The sequence below is a fragment of the Python bivittatus genome, unplaced genomic scaffold (genome assembly GCF_059951505.1).
Source record: "Python bivittatus isolate LINGU-HERP-01145 unplaced genomic scaffold, Pbiv_v1 ctg000840_np1212, whole genome shotgun sequence".
NCBI classification, from domain to species: Eukaryota; Metazoa; Chordata; class Lepidosauria; order Squamata; family Pythonidae; genus Python; species Python bivittatus.
In genome coordinates, this window is record NW_028277113.1 from 48,507,460 (window position 1) to 48,525,716 (window position 18,257).

Below are 18,257 nucleotides of genomic sequence, written 5' to 3' on the forward strand. Positions count from 1 at the left end.
GAATAATATTAAAGTGAAATCCTAAATAGGATTCTATTTTTAGCCAAAAATGATGTAACCTTGAAACAGAAATAAAATGCAGTAGTTTACATTAGACTTTCTTAACCTGTTGTGCTCCAGATGGATTGGTTTTCAACTACCCTAATTCCCAGCAAGCATGATCAAAGGGAAATATTGGCCTTGAAGTTCAGCACATGTTGAGCAGTTCCAAAACAGACTGAGCAATGGAAATGCTTTCTTCCGGCATGTATTATTTATTATGAAGCACTTATATTAACCTGGATTAACTAGAACAGTTCATTATGGCACCATGAGAGAGCAAGGAACAGGAAATCCAGCTTTGCTTACAGCTGCTAGCACACTTATTTGCACTGAGCTTTTCCCTAATACAAGAATCTTTCAGCTATGCTTTGATGTGTTCCTTTGCTCTGACTCACTGGAACTCTGTCTTCAACATAGCTCCTGGCTTGACTGCTACCTGCTGAAACCTGGTTGAGGAAGGCTTTCATATGTATCTAAAAAGGAAATGTGAAGCAACAACCCCTAAAAACAATTTCATTAACATAATGGCCATGTTTACACTTGATAAGCTGCTCAAATGCATAACATTAAGCTACAACCCATACTAGACAATGACACTGCAGAAGATATACAGGAATGCCTTCTTTTTTTCTGTCATACTAGAGAGCTTTGTGGTTTTTATTGGTCTGGGCCTAGTGTCCAGTTCTGAACATAAAAAGATTACCTACTCATGTCATATTACAGCCCATGTATGATGCTGCTGCTTGTCAGCTATGTTGAACACCACCACATGCATGCAAACATGTCCAAACTGACTTGGTCTGGGATTGATAATACTGAAGTTTGAACTCTACCAGATTAAATGAAAATTTGAAAAAAGGAGTGATGTCTGTGGCTGACATAATCTGATGGACAAATTACTGAATTTATCTTATCTATTTTGCTCTTCTCTGTCAAATATATAATAAATATATATTTGAAGTAACTCGCCCCAGTTACTTCAGCCCACCCCACTTGGTCCAGCAGAAGGGGCATGTTGCAGACCCCACCAGCCAAGGAATTTTGACTGGTGGGGTCTAGGCAGAAGGCCTTTTCTGCTGTGGCCCCCGCCCTATGGAACAATCTGCCTCCCAAGGTCCGGTGTGCTCCCACTCTCATGGCCTTCAGGAAAGGGTGAAATCCTGGCTGTGCCAGAAGGCCTGGGGGCCAGATGGGGGCTTGCACCAGTGGAGGTGGCTTGTGGGGTGATTGACCTTGGCCCCCTCTGTCATCTTGAATGTTTTTAGTATTTATGTACAGGGTTTGTTTTTTATACTTGATTTTTAATGGATTAATTTTTTATTATTTATGGGGTATTTTTAATTGTTGATGGGGTTTTTGATTTTAGCTGTGAGCTGCCCAGAGTCACCTGTTGGGGGGAGATGGGCGGCATACACATTTAATAATAAATAAATAAATAAATAAATAAATAAATAAATGGTCTTCATCTAGGTAATGTTACACTTCGTTGTATACCTGTATATTCCTTACCTCTCTTTACTCTGCTAATATTTCAAAATGGGTTTCTACTGATAGTCATTAGTAATGGATAAAGTAATGGATAAAGTATGTACTTTGCAATTGTGATATGATTAGAAAATCCTACCTTCTCCAATACAGTGAACAGTTGACTGTAATGCCACATAATATACAGGCACAGAGCAAATTTGGATATATTTGGAGAAGAAAACACAACTGACAAAGAGGCACAGTTAAGGTATATCCTGAAACTTCAAACTATATTTTTCTATTATCAATTGGACAAATATTAACAGTTTAATATTCAGTATTTAATACCCAGGAATGGTAGGAGATTGTTCAGACTTGTAAACAAATTATTAATTATAGAAAAAAATAACACGCCATCCAGTGAAGTATTAACCCTACACCCCACCACACCCCGATCTATTCATTTATTTTAGAAAGGCTTAAATACACAACGATCATGTGGAGATTATTTAGGGTACCCAATTTTTCTTTGGCAGACATTCAGGAGATACTAAGTTTGTCACATTCTAAGGTTTCTAAGCAGTTTACCTAAATGGATATTGGAAAATTAGAACAAGATTTGTACATATACTGAGATGACTAATGACCAATGAAATGCTGATGGTAAATATGGGTATGCTGTCTGACATTGCTTGCTAGTTTATGTGATAAAACAGCATACCTTTCACTTCCTGGTCGTTCATGAACTTTCCTGGGATATAATCTGAATAGTTCTTGTGTACATTTATTGTGCAATCCTATTTCTTTCATATCAATATATATTTTACCTTTAATACAGGTAGTCTTCACTTAACAGTGGTAATTTGGACCGGAATTTCTATCGCTAAGCGATGCGGTCGTAAAGTGTGATGTCACATGACTGCACCGCTTAGCAATGGAAATTCTGGCACTTCCATTTGCCGTTAAGTGAATCACCACGGGTCATTAAGCGAGGATGTCATGTGGTTGCCATCTGCGACCTCCTGCCAGCTTCCCCATTGACTTTGCTTTAGGAAGCCAGCAAAGAAGATTGCAAATGGCGACCATGTGACTGTGGAGATGCTGTGACGGCCGTAAGTACAAAGACGAGTCATAAGTACTACTTATTCAACACTGTCGTAAGTTTGAACAGTTGCTGGACAAGTGGTTGTTAAGCAAGGACCACCTGTAATCCGATTCCATTAAAAGGCCATTTTTATCTGTTATTTTACATTCAAGACTTATTGTGATTTTTAAAAGATTGGTGCATTACATAAACTTTAGGATGAGACAAGATTTGCACCATTTGAAAACTTAAGCTAGCTGTGTGAAGATCTGAGATAAATTCCTGATAACTATTCTCTATGCATGTTGTCATTTTGGCATCATTGTATTTGGCTACAGATGCTGTGTTTATGTATACTTTCCAGTTGGATTTATGAGGGATGGAGATTCAAGTGTTGCTAAAATAATCTTCCCAGCAATCCCAGCCAGTTTAGTCAGTGTGAGGATGCTGGGAACCATAGTTTAACAACATTTGGCAGGTCACATGTGCACACTCCAACACTATATAATTTTGGATTTTTTTCTTCATTGAGATGGTATGTTTTAATAGTAAGAAGTGTTGATAATCATGTCTTCTTGCTGCTACTTTGATTGGCTGAAGCTGATGCTTTCATTTTGCATCATTTTGAGCATTATAACTCACCCCATGACGCTATGTTTGTTAGTTATTGTAGAAGAAAATCCCATCAAACAATGATGAGAAGTGGTAGCAGCAGTGAATGCATGAATTTTAATTTTTCATATGGTAAATATTGATAAATATAACCCTTACAAACAAAAGCTCTTTTGGGAGTCTTCCATAAAAATGTGAAGAAAAATGTTTAAGAAATACTGGGCTATAGTAGAAGAATCTTGGAAGACTGTGTTTTCCCTTCCCTCTTTCTTATACCCCAGGGAGTCAGGGAGGAGCCAGTCTGTGTCTTTTCCTAATACTTCCCTTGTTTTCCAGGTTCAAAACATGTTTTCACACCTGTTGTTGTTGTAACAATTTCTGAATAGTTTCTCCAAGGTCATCTTCATGGCTTCTTACACCTTGAGAAGGAGTGATCTCACTATGGTCTCCTTTAGTCACACTGAGGAAAACACACCATTGGATCCTGGTCTAAAAAATTATAGATTGGTGGCCAATATCTCCTTCTTGGGCAAGATGCTTGAGTATTTGGTGCTTGATCAGATCCAGGCATTCTTGAATGAATGAAACAGAACTTACAGATCCATTAAAATCAGGCTTTTGGCACTGACACATCCTTCATTGCTTTCTTGGATGATATTTACCAGGAGAAAGATAGGGAAGTATAATCCTATTGATACTGCTACATCTCACAGACACTTTCTTTACCACTGAGTAAATTAAATGTGTGTGGAACAGCTTGGAAATGGATCTGCTCATACCTGGATAGCTGTCTCTAGGTAGTGGTGCTAGGTGACTTCTATTAAAATCCATGGTGCTTAAATAGCAGGGTTCCAAAAGGGTTCCTTTTATCTTCTGTTCAACTTTTGTATGAAATCATGGAGCGAGATCATACTAAGATTTTTGTTAAAATGTCATTAGTATGCTGATGACATGAGCTCTATCTCTCTATTTCATCAGATTCAGATAAGGCAAAGGAGCTGCTAAATCAGAAAATGAGATCTTGCCTGGTTGTTAGGCAGTTAGAGAGTCATAGTCAACCTTAGAAGTTGAACAGAGCACAGGTTCAGAGAAGTAAATGTAGTCTATGAGAGTCTGACTCAAACACCAGAGAGGTTAGTCAGCCAATCTGAGTCAAAAGCCGAGAGGCAAGGAGCAGAAGAGAGAAGCAAGGAAACAGGAATGCGAATCCAAGGTTGTCCAAGTTGTTGTCAATGAAGGGCCAGTAGCTGGTGGCTGTTCTTAAATATGGCAAATACAGGTAGGGCTCAATTATAGGCATTGGATGGATCAAGCTCCTCAGCCTCTGACTCTGAAGAGTAGCCCATAACAATTTAAAATAACACATCAATTATTCCAGTATGGCTGATCTTTCATGTTCCTTTGTTGCATGGCTATATCTGGTATCTAACTGGCAATTTAAAGAAAGTACTGAAAATATAATTTGGTTATGTAGCAAAGACTGCTCCTCCCAATCATTCCACAATCCCAAATTGTTTCCAGCAACAATTAAAGCCCTAGAATTCCCACTGAACACTGTAAGTAACTTTCTTTCTATATGCATTAGGTTCTTGGCCTGCCTTGACATCATCAGGAAGGGTCAAAATTGTGGGGTTGTTTTTTCATTCAGATACATAGAATTAGGCATTGGACTCAGGCCATAGAGCAGCTGTCATGTGTTAAATGCTTTGTCACTGCTACATGACCTAGAGGTGAAATGCTTTGTATCATATTACCATTTCCATGTACTTTTTTCCTAAAGCATATGGAATGTTTTTTAAACTTCAATGAATGGTTGTGTTTTGACTTCAGTATGTACATACTTGGCCCTACTGTTTTAATAAAAATGAAAAACTCAAGGCAGTTATTATTTCCTTCTGTTTATCCTGAATCATGTACAGAACAGTTATGAACAAAATCTGAATATGTTGTTAACTGAAAAAGTACGATTTTAGTTCCACTGATGCAAAATGCAAGCAATTTCTAAAGCTATATTCTTATGTTATTTTTATCTTTAATAATGTTGTATATTGCAATCACTCTTGAGTTTTTCTCACTAAGCAGAATGAAAATGAGAAATAACTATCACATCTTCAAAGGCCAAAATTAAACTGCGTTCAGCGGTCTTCCCAATATGGGACCATGTCTGTATCTGGTTAACAAAAGCCAGGCAATAAACTCTATGATACAGTAAGTATGCAGTGCAGACAGTAGTGTGAACCATTTGAGAAATCATATTTCTAGTTAATAATACTATGATTTCTTCAGCCAGCCTGAAAACATGGGGATCCTTTGAATAGCCATTTTGGGGCGAATAAAGTTCTATCCTAATTTATCCTAAACTGTAGGTGTTTCTCTCAACTGATCCACTCACTACTTCATCCTTTCTTTCTTCTGATTTTTTAAACATATTTTCTAATTAGAGGGTAGATGGTTATTAATCTACCCCAAGATTAAGCTACTGTACACCACATCTGTTATTTTTTAAGATGTGACAAGGTAACTTGCTTCTGTTTAACTGTCAGAGGCTTTTTCACAGGGTTCCAAGCCCAGGTTCTGCATACCTGATTCTTTTGATTGGATTTGCCAGGGATTTAACCTACACACCTTTCTAGCAATGAGCTATAGTTTGTGCCAGTGTTTCTCAACCTTTAAGCTTGCTGGGGAATTTTGGGAGTTGAAGTCCAGGCATCTTCAACTTGCCAAGGTTGAGAAACACTGGTTGATACCATGGCACCTTCTATAGAAGTGCTAGTTTTAACTTATTGAGGGCATATGTGGCTTGATTTGGGTTTTGCATTGATTTATAAATAATTGGAAAGCCTGTACAGTTTATGAACAGCTTAGAATTCAGTTAGTATAACTGCCCCTGAACTGATATATATAGATAATGGGTTGTGGATATAATAGAACTCTCTTTTAGTTAGATTTCTCTATGTCCCCTAATTTTCTGCTTTGCATGCAGACCCATTAAAGCTTCATGCTATTCTGTTCCGGCTATCATCAGAATTGCACTGCACAGAACTAAGCTGTATGAAGACAACTGAAAAGCCAAAAGGATTAAAAAGAGGCGTGGAAAATGGCAAAACATGACAGCTAATAACAAACCATGGACAATAAGTAAAACACCATACTTTAAAAAATTAAAATAAACTTAAGGAAAATAAGTAATAAGTTTTGATCAATATCATTTTATCCAAACCTTCCTTTGCCATAATTCATGTTGCAATGATAGTAATGACCTTTGCATTGGAATTTCACGCACCTGCTTTCAGGGGAACTCCTCTTTGAGTAAATGTGCAAATGATTACTCTAAAAGGCTAGAAGTTATTCAAAGCTAATTCATTTTTCTTGTTCTTTCACATTTCTTTTTACCGTATTAAAATGAAAGACTACCTCCCAGAATAGGTTAATATATTCCTACAAATGCAACTCTACTTGTCCATTATCAATTTTATTATTTATTCATTTATTTCTTTTACTGGGCTTGTACACCACACCAATGGACATCACCTGTGAAAAGCTTACATACCCATCCTCTGTAAATAAGATTAACAAATGCAACCATCACAGCATGTTTCCTCTTAGGTACCAAGGACCATTTGCTCCATTAGGCCTGCAGGATTTTAAAGTGTTTCCTAACTCCTCCCTCCAGCAGGAGAGACACTATGCCGTTCCAAAAATTAATACTAAACGATAATATTATTATTGTACTATAGTATAGTATTACTATATTCAATTATACTTGTCCCGTTAATAAAAATAGCAGTAGGAGCGCGTTTCTCGAATAAGCGGGAACTGAGTTTAAACATCAGTTAAGAAATCTGAGTAATAAACCAGGTAGAAAAAACAACAACAAGCCAAAAAAAACCCCACAATAAAAAACCGCGCGCAAACGGAGCAGCGAAGCCCGCGATTTACCCGGCGTAGCGGTTGTCGTAAAGGTAGGTGCGCCCGGGCACCTCAGCCCGCTGCTGGACGAGGAGCAGCCCAACGGACAGGAAAGCAAGTGCTCGCCGGGGAAGCTCCATGGTCGCCGCCGCAGGATCCCGAGAGAAGACGGGACAGAACCGTCGTCTGTCTTGCGTGTAAACGTGTCCAGCCACCCCGAGAGGACGAGGTTTGGAACGGGAGGGAGGAGCAGAGGGTGGGAGTGGGATTTCTTCTTTTCCCTTGAGGGGAAGAAGGGTGTGTGTGTGCGTGCGTGTGTGTGTGTGTGTGGGGGGGCGAAATAGGAGGAATTGCCGTTCGTGCGCTACACGTCAGATAAAGTCTGTCAAAGAAATGAGCAGCTTTGAATGGACTCTAACTCCCATCATTCTCAGCTTTGATTAAGCTACGTGGGGTTGATGAGGGTCGTAGTTCAACATGGAAGTCACCAAGGTTGGGGAAGGAAGGAAGGAAGGAAGGAAGGACTTTCTTAAGAGATTAAGAGTTTTGAGAACTGAACCATCAAAGCATCTTGTGGTATTTTAAAGGCTAGCAAGTGTCTTATGGCATAAACTTTCATGGATTATAAACAGTGGTCTTAGAAAGAAATTAAAGAGAGATGGTAATACTTTATTAATTATTTTAATTAATATAGATTAAATATTGTATCAATTGCCTTAGATAATGAGTTTTCAGTTTGCTTTTCACATTGAGGTTGTAGCTTTGTTCCCTGCTTTAGAAGAATTAGGGGCCAATTTTGTGGGAATGGTAACAGATTTTTTGGCAAGAACAGATATATGTAAAACAGGAAAAGTAGGAAAACAAGTATGTACTATTCTAAGCATGTTTACTCCAAAAAAAGCCCCTTAAGTTGTTTTTGCATGTTATACCTATCATAAACGGAATCACTGTATACTGAAATGAGTTTTCTGGGCTTGTAGGATGCACCAAATCATTGACATGGGCTGGGTTTGCATAACACATTAGATTTGCTTGTGGGTCATGGGAATGCAGCCATGGGTTTTCAGAAAGCTGGACCTGCATGTTTTGTATATGAAAGAAACTTTTTGAAATTCCTAGTATAGGCAGGAAGGGTGCAAAAGACTTCTGTCTAAAACCCTGGATAACTGTTGTCAGTCAGTATACAGACAATACAAAGCTAGATGAACCGATGGTTTGACTCAGTACAAGGCAATTCTGGGGGCTGTAAGGCCAGCAGTAGGCAAGCAGTGGGCATATTCACAAAATGACTACCTTGGGGAATTTGCCTATTCATTGGCAATCATGGTAGGTAGGATAAGCCACGAAGCACCTGTTGATCATAAAGCAAACTGCTAAAGTAGCACCTCACCATTTCTTCTCACACCCAGAATATTCTCTCCCATTTTACATTATTTTTGTTGTTTTTTTCTGAGTGGGTGTACACTCCTAGCAAAGCATTGGACTACAGCCACTCACTACTTTTATTTTCTGAGAGTGCCTCTGGTGCCTGTATGGGGCCCAGACACATTTTTGTAAATAATCAAGATGATGCTAGAGGCTGATGTTTTACTTTGCAGGATGCCAGTCTCCCTTTAAAAAATTAATTTGGTATAAATAAGCTTCAATAAGAATAATTGCGCCAAGGGAAATATACACAAGTATTTTGCCTGCTCCTGGATTATAGACTAAAAGCTACTGACTTACTCAAGACCATTAAATAATGTTGTGGTTCAGTAAAGATATTAAGCTATATCTACCCAGAGTTTTCAGGTAGTAATTGAGAACTAGAATTACAGATGAACTTATCCAAGTCCTGCACTGGATTTCTACACTGGGCAGATTGTTGGACTAGATTATATCCAACCCTTATCTATCATGTTAAGTCATTATAAAGAGTCATTCATGTTTCCTGTACATTTGGGTTTTTTAAATAATATTTTATTGAAATTTTAAAGATGCATATTTAAAAGTTAGAAATAGAAAAGAAAATTTGAAATACGAAATATAAAGAAAAGAAAAAGTGAAGTAAAGTAAAAATAAAAAAAGGTATGAAAAATAGATAACTTCCAATCTATCTCTGGTCTTAGAAATAATAAGGCTATCATAAGCGCTAGTTTTTAGTACATTAAATAAGAATAATTCTTTGTCTAATATATCCCATTACATTTATAATCTAATCTTCAAATCCCCATGTAAGCTTCACCCTACCTGTATTTTGCAAATAGTCCATCAACGGTTTCCATTCTTTAAAGTAGTAATTGTTCTAGTTTTCTTTTAATAAGCAAGTCAATTTATCATTTTCTGCCATGTCCATCAGTTTTAACAACCATTCTTGTATTGTTGGTAGTTTTCCAAAATTCTGCATAAAGAAGTCTTGCTGCGGTAATCATGTATTGAGTAGTTCTAGTAAGATATTTTCCTATTTGAAAGTCCATTATCCCCAACAGGAATAATTATGGTTTAAATGGAATCTGTATTTGTAGTATGCTCTGCATCAACATTTGTATTTGAATCCAATTTTTTTTTGCAATTTTGCATGCCCACCACATATGGTAGAATGACCCCTCTTGTTGATTACATTTCCAACAGACGTTGGAAATTGTCCCATACATCTTTGATAGTCTTTGGGGTGTCATATACCATTGATACGTTTCCTGTACATTTGTGAAATCTGGCTTGAATCTTTCTTAATACTAGTATGACCTTGGACTTCTTTGCAATTAATAGCTCATTATGTGCTTTTCTGCACAGCAACACTAATATGCTATAACCCAGTACAGGAGACGGCAAAAAACAACTTAAGGTAGTCCTCACTTAATGACCACAATTGGGACTGGCAATTCTGTGGCTAAGTGATACAGTTGTTAAGTTTGTAGGAAGCCAGCTGTGAAGTGTGCAAATGCTAGTCACATGACTGCAGGATGTTGCAATGGTGTAAACACCTGCTGGTTGCCAAGTGCCCAGATCTTGATCACATGACTGCAAGGATGCTGCAGTGGTTGTGTGAGTTGTAAAGTTATTTTTTTCAGCACTGTCATAATTTTGAATGGTTGTTAAACAGGGCAGTTGTTAAGCAAAAAACTTCTGTACTAAAAAAAAAACACCTCTCTTCCAACCTCTATTCTGCCTGGGCAGTGAAGCACAATAGGGGTTTTACCTGTAATAAGAATAGGGGTTTTACCTGCAATAAAAACCTGGGAGAGGGAATAATCTTGGTGTTAGTTATTGGCAGTACAAGATCATAGAAGACTATTATCCACTACTTTTCTCCAGCCTCTTTCCTCTGATGCTCCTGCATCCTATGGCAAGAGAAGCAGGGGCAAAGAGAAGAGACCCAGTCTCTCCCTCTCCCCCCCCTGCTTTTCTTGTGATGGGTGGCAGTAGAGGTGGGAGACAGAAGGTAGAGGGAAGCAGGTTTCTCATGCTTTATAGCAGGAGTCCAGATTATAGAGCTTTTTTTCCCAGATGCAACCTGCAACTGGGGGAAATGGCTCTGGGGCCTATCTTCTTCCATGCAGAAGTGCAAGTGGCTTACAACACTCTCTGCTGCTTTTATACTGCAGCACTGAGGCAGTGGGGAGGCAGCAGTGATAGGAGCAGTTTGCACCTGGGAGAAGCAACTTGGCCTCCTCATTCCTCCAGGGGATTTTTTGTCATGTGTCAAAATGGCACTTATCCAGCTGTCTACTGGTAGACTATTGGTCATGTATAATACACGCACCCTTGAAGCTACAGCACCTAAACTGCATGGGGTGGCAGTGAGCTGTATCATAGGGGAAGTGTCTCTCCAGTGACAACTCTACGATTAAACAGATCTTCAGTGGTGAAAATGGCTCTGTTGGTGCTGGGTACTTCTATGGTTCTTCTCTCCCATTTGCTGTGTTTGCCACCCATGGGAACAGGCAGTCCCCTGCCTATAAACGTACCTCAGACCTATTTGCATACACACTGACCACTCAGCACACTTTATGCCATCAGAAGTAAAATATTATAGTTAAGGATCTCAGTGTGATGTTGAATTATATTCCTAGAGCATGGAATTTGTCATCTCATCAAAAGCTTTGGATTGAGCCTGGTCATGGCAAAGAAAAAGAGGATAATTTTATATCACTGGAAAAAAACTTGCTGTCCTGATTTTAAGGAAGGGATCCAGGAGATAAGTTCACTGTCTATTTTTGAAAAATCTCTGTGTTCTAAAAAGAGAATATGATACAATATGTTGGTATATGGTCTAGATTCAATGATAAACTTAAGGATTAAATTAACTTTACATATTGTTATTTATAGTTACCATATGAATCTTTTTTTCTGTAATTAGTTTTTTCTTTTGTCATATTTAATTGCTTATAATTACTATAATATTTAGTTTTTCTTTTTTCACTGTGTAATCACTGTTTATCTTTTTTCTCTGTTGGTGATGTGGGGTTTTTTCCTTGTATTTCACTATTTTAAAATAAAATAATTTAAAAAGTGGGAAAACGCAACTTCTGCAGCAGAGCTGGGTGAGCTGGAGGGGGACTAAAGATGATTCATGTTCATGTTCTCAAGAAGTTGTTGAATGGGCCATCCTCCCATTGGATGAAGCGGGACATATAGATGAGAGTTCTATCTTGAGTAAGGAAGTATTTTGCTCCTACCTCTACCCTCATTACTTGTTAATGAAGATATTAAGGGACTTTAAAGAACTTTATTGAGGCTGTAAGTGAAAGTATAGCTAAATTTACTTTCATATTGGTTTGTAAAGAAGACTGCAGCCTGGTCAAGGGCATCCACAGTGACACTGGCATCAAAATGGTGGGTATGACTGGGTGATTGAAGCCACACCCCTTTTTAGCTTGCATCACAGGTATTTCATACATGTAAAAAGGGATGGAGCTTTGTTGCATGATTGTGTCTGCCATTTTAAAGCCATTGGACATTGCTTCAGGTTCCCCTGGCCCTGATTATGGCAAAGGTTAGCAAACCATTGTCTCAGAAGAGAGATTTGAATGTACCTTTATTTTAGGTAGAAAATCTCTCTCCTCCTTGGACTCAGATCTCAAAAATAATCCTGAAAGAAATACTGCAATGTATATTAAAGTTTTAATAGAGTTGTAATAGAGAAGTTACACAACATTACAATTATCTAATTGAATATTTTTCCAAACAGCTGTGCTACTTAAAGTTAAACTGTTAGATAGGTAAACTGTTAAATTGTTAGATAGGTAAATAAATTGTTAGATAGGTAAATAAGTAAATGTTGTATTGTGTGCTGGGCAGAGTCCTCCATTAGAGGGAGATGGGTGGAGATAAATCTAATAAATAAATAAATAAATAAATAAAAGTTTGGCTTTTTATAGAGCTTTGCATGATAAAAATTGAGTTTATGCGAGATCTATGTTGGAGCATTTTGTTGAAAACAACTTAAAATTACATTTCTACCCTAGTTTTCTTCAGTATGCTCAAAGCAGTATATGTAGTCTTCTTTCCCATTTTGCAGTTGCAGCAATTCTGCAAGGGAAAAATATTAGGCTGAGAGATAGTGACTGGTCCAAGAATGTTACAGCCTGTGATGATGCTCTAGAAAGGCATGCACTCTGAGAAAATAAATTAAAAAAATATCTGTCTATATCTATCTAACTTACCCTTCCAGTATCTCAAGGATCTGAGCCAAAACTTTCTAAACTGATTTGTGTATACAGTAAATGTTGTCTGTAGCTAGAACTGTGCCTAATTTATCCTAAGGTAGTAGAATAGAAAGAAAGTTGATGAGGGCTGTACCTCTTAAACATTATGAATGGTATAGCAAAGAGTGATGACTACTCCTATTGCCCTAATCAGATAGCAGCATAATTGCACCAGTGATTGTATAAACCATTCTGTGTCCTTACCAGTAATGCAGATTATATCAATCTGCAATACAGACAACATGAGATGATTGTTCAGTCCTGTAAAAATCTGAAGATGTGGGCCTTGATTTCTTTATTACTCAGACTATCTAAAAATAAAGAATTCCTGATTACAAGAAAATGAAAGCTTTACCATCAGAGTGACCTATTGCTTTCTCCTGCCATTTGACAGTTTAATTGGCAGTGCCTCATGTGGTGGGTGCCTGTGTGCCAGCAGGGTTAATCTAGAATAGCACATGTTCGTGCTTTGCAAAGCCTTTGTAGAGAAACAACAATAATAAATAGCTGGCAGCATGTGGCTTACAAAAGAGTGTGCTTTCCATTAACAAAAGTTTTTGGCATCTTGGCATTGTTCAGTTTCCAAACGGCATAATCTGGATGGCAAAACACTTATTTTTTAGCTTAGTGATAAACCCAACTTTGGTGGTTGGTGTCATCAGATCTCCAATGTCCAACAATGTTTGGGACATGATGAATAGATTTTGCTGGTTGTACTCTGCAAAACTGAGATTTTTGTCAATTGCAATTGTTAAAACTCTATTCCGTAAAACTATTACCCAAGCTCATCTTTCCCATCAGAAACTACATATTTGAAAACGTTTCCAATTAAACAGTTTTATTTTATAAAGTTGTATTGTTTTATTATTTCAATTGAATAATACACTAACATTTAATTATTAAAAGTGGTATATTTATTTCTTGCCGAGCTCTAACACCCATGAACATATTAGTTTTTTTCTCGCAGCAGGGGTTGCAGAAATTCATCATAGGACTGTGACACTAGCAAAGTTTAAGAAACTTTATAGGATGTGGCATCTTGAACCTGTATACGCTATCCAAGAAATATAGGAACAGCAGATCTACAGCCTTGGACAGACTTTGGACTTGCATGTTCTACTCTGTATTTTACTAGAACCCTAAAATCCATTCACTGGATCCAGATGCAAAACTTTAGTAATGTAGGTGGATGAGTATGTTTGAAGAATTAAAGATAAGAGTGCCTGCAGAGATATGTTCAACCTAGAAACTTATGGACACCAACTGAATCAAAATCACAAGTCCCTCCATTAAAAGAAAAAAGTATTAATTTCCTCCCAGTAATTATCTTTGAAACAATCTCATTTAAAAAGTTTTCTAGATGGCAGTACTGAAAGAAAATTGGGAACCAGAAATCTATGCTGTTCTTTTGCAAACAATTTAGGGATTTACAACCTGGTTGCAATTTGCTTTCTGCTACTCCCTTCTAAACTACCCCTCAGAGGAAAAGGAAAGTTTTGTGTGAAGCTTAGGCTTTTACTTTGTTTAGGGCTTTCAAATCTGGACTGGAAAAATTAATAGAAAAAGACATAGGAAGAGATGCAAATTGATTTTACAAGTGTGTAGAGATTTTGTTTGTTTTTTAGACCTGGAAGTATTCATATATTCTCTGCTTTACCATGTCATCCAAAGTTACATAGTCCATCAAAAACCATGCCATTTACTGGGAGTCAGGTGGCATAAATTTTTTTTTATCATCATCATCATCATCATCATCATCATCATCATCATCATCATCAAGATCTGATCACATTTAATAAATTTGGCTCGTTTTATTTTCAAATGTAAGAAATGGGAGGGAGAACAGTTTCAAAAGACACTATGACTATATATAAGGATGTTCAAAACATTTCATGCACATATCATTCTGTGCATGAAACAATTGGTTTCATATGGTTTATATCTGAACCAAAACACACACATTTTGGAAACTAACTGGGGCTGTTTGGTCCAGACATGGGCCAAAACATGATTGTTCCAGGCCAAAGTGTAGGCATATTATGCAACTGCTGTTCAGAACAAAGCTTGGGTAATCTATCTGGGTCCATAGATAAGATCTTCAGCCAATAGTTGAATACTTTAATTACTAAATGGCTTTGTATAGGGGGTATACCCAACTCTGCCATTACTACTGGAGTTGGTGTAAACTGGTCCACCCCCAAGAAGGCATTTATATATCCCCACAGTTCTGCGCCATATATAATCATTGGGACTATTTTGCTGTTATATACCTTTATGATTGGAATTAGAGAACCTGGGTAGTGGTGGTTGGTGAGCTACCTTATGGTATTGGCACAGGGTGTAGCCCTAAAAGGACTCCTTAAAATGTGGCAGCCAGGAACTTGTCTCTGTAAAAACAAGTCTTAAGTACAGATGGGACTTAACCTGATCTATATGTTCCCTATCCAGGCCCCAGTTATACCTAGTCTGCCTCTTCCCAAAAACAACTACCTTGGTCTTGGACTTATTTATTTCAGGTAGTTGAGTGCACAGTATGAACTAAACCTGCGCAGCAGTCTTCTCATCCCTACCTAAGTGTATGACATCAATACCATGTCATCTGCATAAAGCAGAATATTTACATGTTTATTTTTAACTTTGGTCCCTAAAAGACCATAAAGGTAACAGGGAGTGGAATTCTTTGGGGATGTTCATATTACTGATAAGATCTTGTATAGAAGGCCCTAACCTCGGAATAAAATCTCCCCAAACAATTATAACTGTTTTAGGAAATTTTGAGATTAACTCTATCAAGGTTTGCTCTAAGTTCACCCATATATCAGGGAATAATATGCAAATGTTTGCAGGGGTATATAAACATTTAACTTCACAATGACAGAGGCCTTATATTGGAATTCAACAGCTAAGCAAAAAGGTGAAGAGGCACCTATGATCATTTCTATGCCCTTCCATCCTAGCTCTTCTTTGATCAATATGGCTAACCTCCCTATTGCCTGGCCTTTCTCTTTTACTTTCAATGCCAAGGTGACACAGGACTTAAAGCCAGGTATCAAAATCTGTTCAGCTCCAGCTGTTAACTAGTCTCTTGTACTGCAGTCAGACCAAAATTGGACAGAAATTCAGGTAAATCACAAAGTTTGTCCTTCCAACCTGCTAGATTCCAATTTAATATACAAATAGCTATATCATTAATCATAACTGTAGGATAGCAAGAAGAGAAACTAATTGGGGGTGGGTTGTAATGCATCCTGTTCAGTCATTCATCTGCAAATGTGAGATCAAGGGAACCTGATGTACAGGTAGTCCTCATTCAGCGACTGTTCGAAAGTATGATGGCGCTGGAAAAATGGACTTATGATCTGTCCCTGAAAATATGGCCATTGCAGCTTGCACTTGCCAGCCAACCCACGTTTAGAATCGCAGGGGCACTGCAACTCCCCCCACTCATGTATCTCCCCCCATCTATTCCCTTTTGGCCACCCTGCACAGTGGCACTCACTGGCGGCAGTGCTGGGGCTGGGGCTGAAGTAGAGGTCCGAGGCCTTCAGTAGTCTCAGCCAGCTGCCACCATCCCCAGGCCTCAAATTCAGCCCCAGCGCTGCCCCTCAAGCCCCACACTGCTGGCCTTCACCACCTCGCGCTGTTCCCCAAGCTGCACCTCTCATTCCTTCCCTAAAGGTTTCCAAAGCATCGTGGGAATGGGATGCCAGCTTGCAGATATAATAAAATATAATTCCTCTTTTGCTGACAAATGGCTTTCTCTATAAGTCATAAGAGGCAACTGGTCCTCCATACAGTGCCCTACAAATATCTTTAAGTGGATTATTTGATATGCCAGAGCAGGTATGGGGGAAAAAACCGTCTCTTCCATTAAGCAGTGGTTTATTTGCTCAGTATTGGATTATATCCAGTAGCAGATTATGAGCAGGCTTTCTCTAATTTCATAAGAAGCATGAAATTAGAATTATGTTAGAAACAGTGTAATTTTCTGCCATCTAGTGTCAGAAAAAAGAGTTTTAGGCTTGCACAATTGAGTTCATACAGTTGCAAAACTTTATCAAAATTTTGATATGCGTTTGAACAGATCTAAATGAGCATTGACTGAATCTTGACCATAAAGTCCAATCAATCCAAAATTTTCAAATATATCCATAACTGCATTTGTTTTGGGGAAATAATTTACCCCAGTCATTAGTATCAACTTAAGTAAACTGTTATTATATATTAAAACAACCATTCATGAGAAACCATGTGAAACAACAGGTTTTAAAGAATATTATATATTATCCTAGGGTGGAAGTAATGGTGAAGAAATATGTAGGATTATTATTTTTCATATGGCATGGGCAATTTTCAGGCATTTCTAGACTGCTATGTTGATGTTCTGTGCCAAATGGAACAAAATTATGGATGGCAGACAGATATATTGTAAGAAGAATTTGAAGACATTTATCATTGATTATAGCAGAACTTTATGCTGAAGTCATATGAAGTTTAAGATTTGAATTCAATGAGAGCTCTTGTTAGAGGATATGCTCCTGAACATACAGTAAGTGAAGTTCTGAAAGAATTATGAATAATTAAGTAGCAGAATATCCCATTAAAAAGAGGAATGTTCACAATATAGTTGTCTTGGATACAGAGGATGGGCTTTGTCCAGCTATAGCAGACATTGATTGTATTTGAAGTAGAATCTAGATTTATTGGTTTCTTCTGCAAGCTGGACTGAAACAGATAAATAGGCACACCAGGATATAAGAACTTCTGATTTATTGTAGAAAACCTAAGAAGCTGTTAAAATAATCCCAGCAATTGTAGTGTATCAAATGTGAGATCTTTGTATAGTGAAATCTATGTTCACATTCTTGCTCCTCTTTCTCCCACCCGCTGTAAGTAAAGAGCTAGAAACGTCTGTCTTTTGGGCAGCAGAGCCCTTGCCATCTGCTCCTTGTTTTGGTAATGGTCAGATCTGGTATCAGACTTTGTTTTTCACTGAAGGAGTAGATTGGCTCTCCATGCAAGCAAACATGTACTTTGTTGTTGTTGTTGTTCAGTCGTTAAGTCGTGTCCGACTCTTCGTGACCCCATGAAGCATATTGCGCCAGGCCTTCCTGTCCTTCACTGCCTCCCTGAGTTTGCTCAGTTTCATGCTCATTGCTTCAGTGATGCTATCTAACCATCTCATCCTCTGCCGTCCTCTTCTCCTTTTGCCTTCAATCTTTCCCAGCATCAGGGTCTTTTCCAAAGAGTCCTCTCTTCGCATTAAGTGACCAAAGTATCTGAGCTTGAGCTTCATTATCAGTCCTTCCAATGAACAATCAGGGTTGATTTCCTTTAAGATTGACTGGTTTGACCTCCTAGCAGTCCAGGGGACTCTTAAGAGTCTTCTCCAGCACCACAGTTCAAAGGCATCAATTCTTCGGCGCTCAGCCTTCTTTATGGTCCAGCTCTCACAG

At 38.1% G+C, this 18,257-nt stretch overlaps 1 protein-coding gene across 1 annotated transcript in view; it reads right to left on the reverse strand.

The window, feature by feature from the left end:
• The window catches only part of CPA6 (carboxypeptidase A6), a 40,776-nt gene extending 33,522 nt beyond the window's left edge, over positions 1-7,254 (reverse strand). The window contains exon 1 of the mRNA XM_007423168.2: positions 7,145-7,254. Coding sequence (XP_007423230.2) covers positions 7,145-7,254 — 110 coding nt within the window. The remainder of the gene's footprint in view (positions 1-7,144) is intronic.
• Between the last annotated feature and the right edge of the window lie 11,003 nt (positions 7,255-18,257).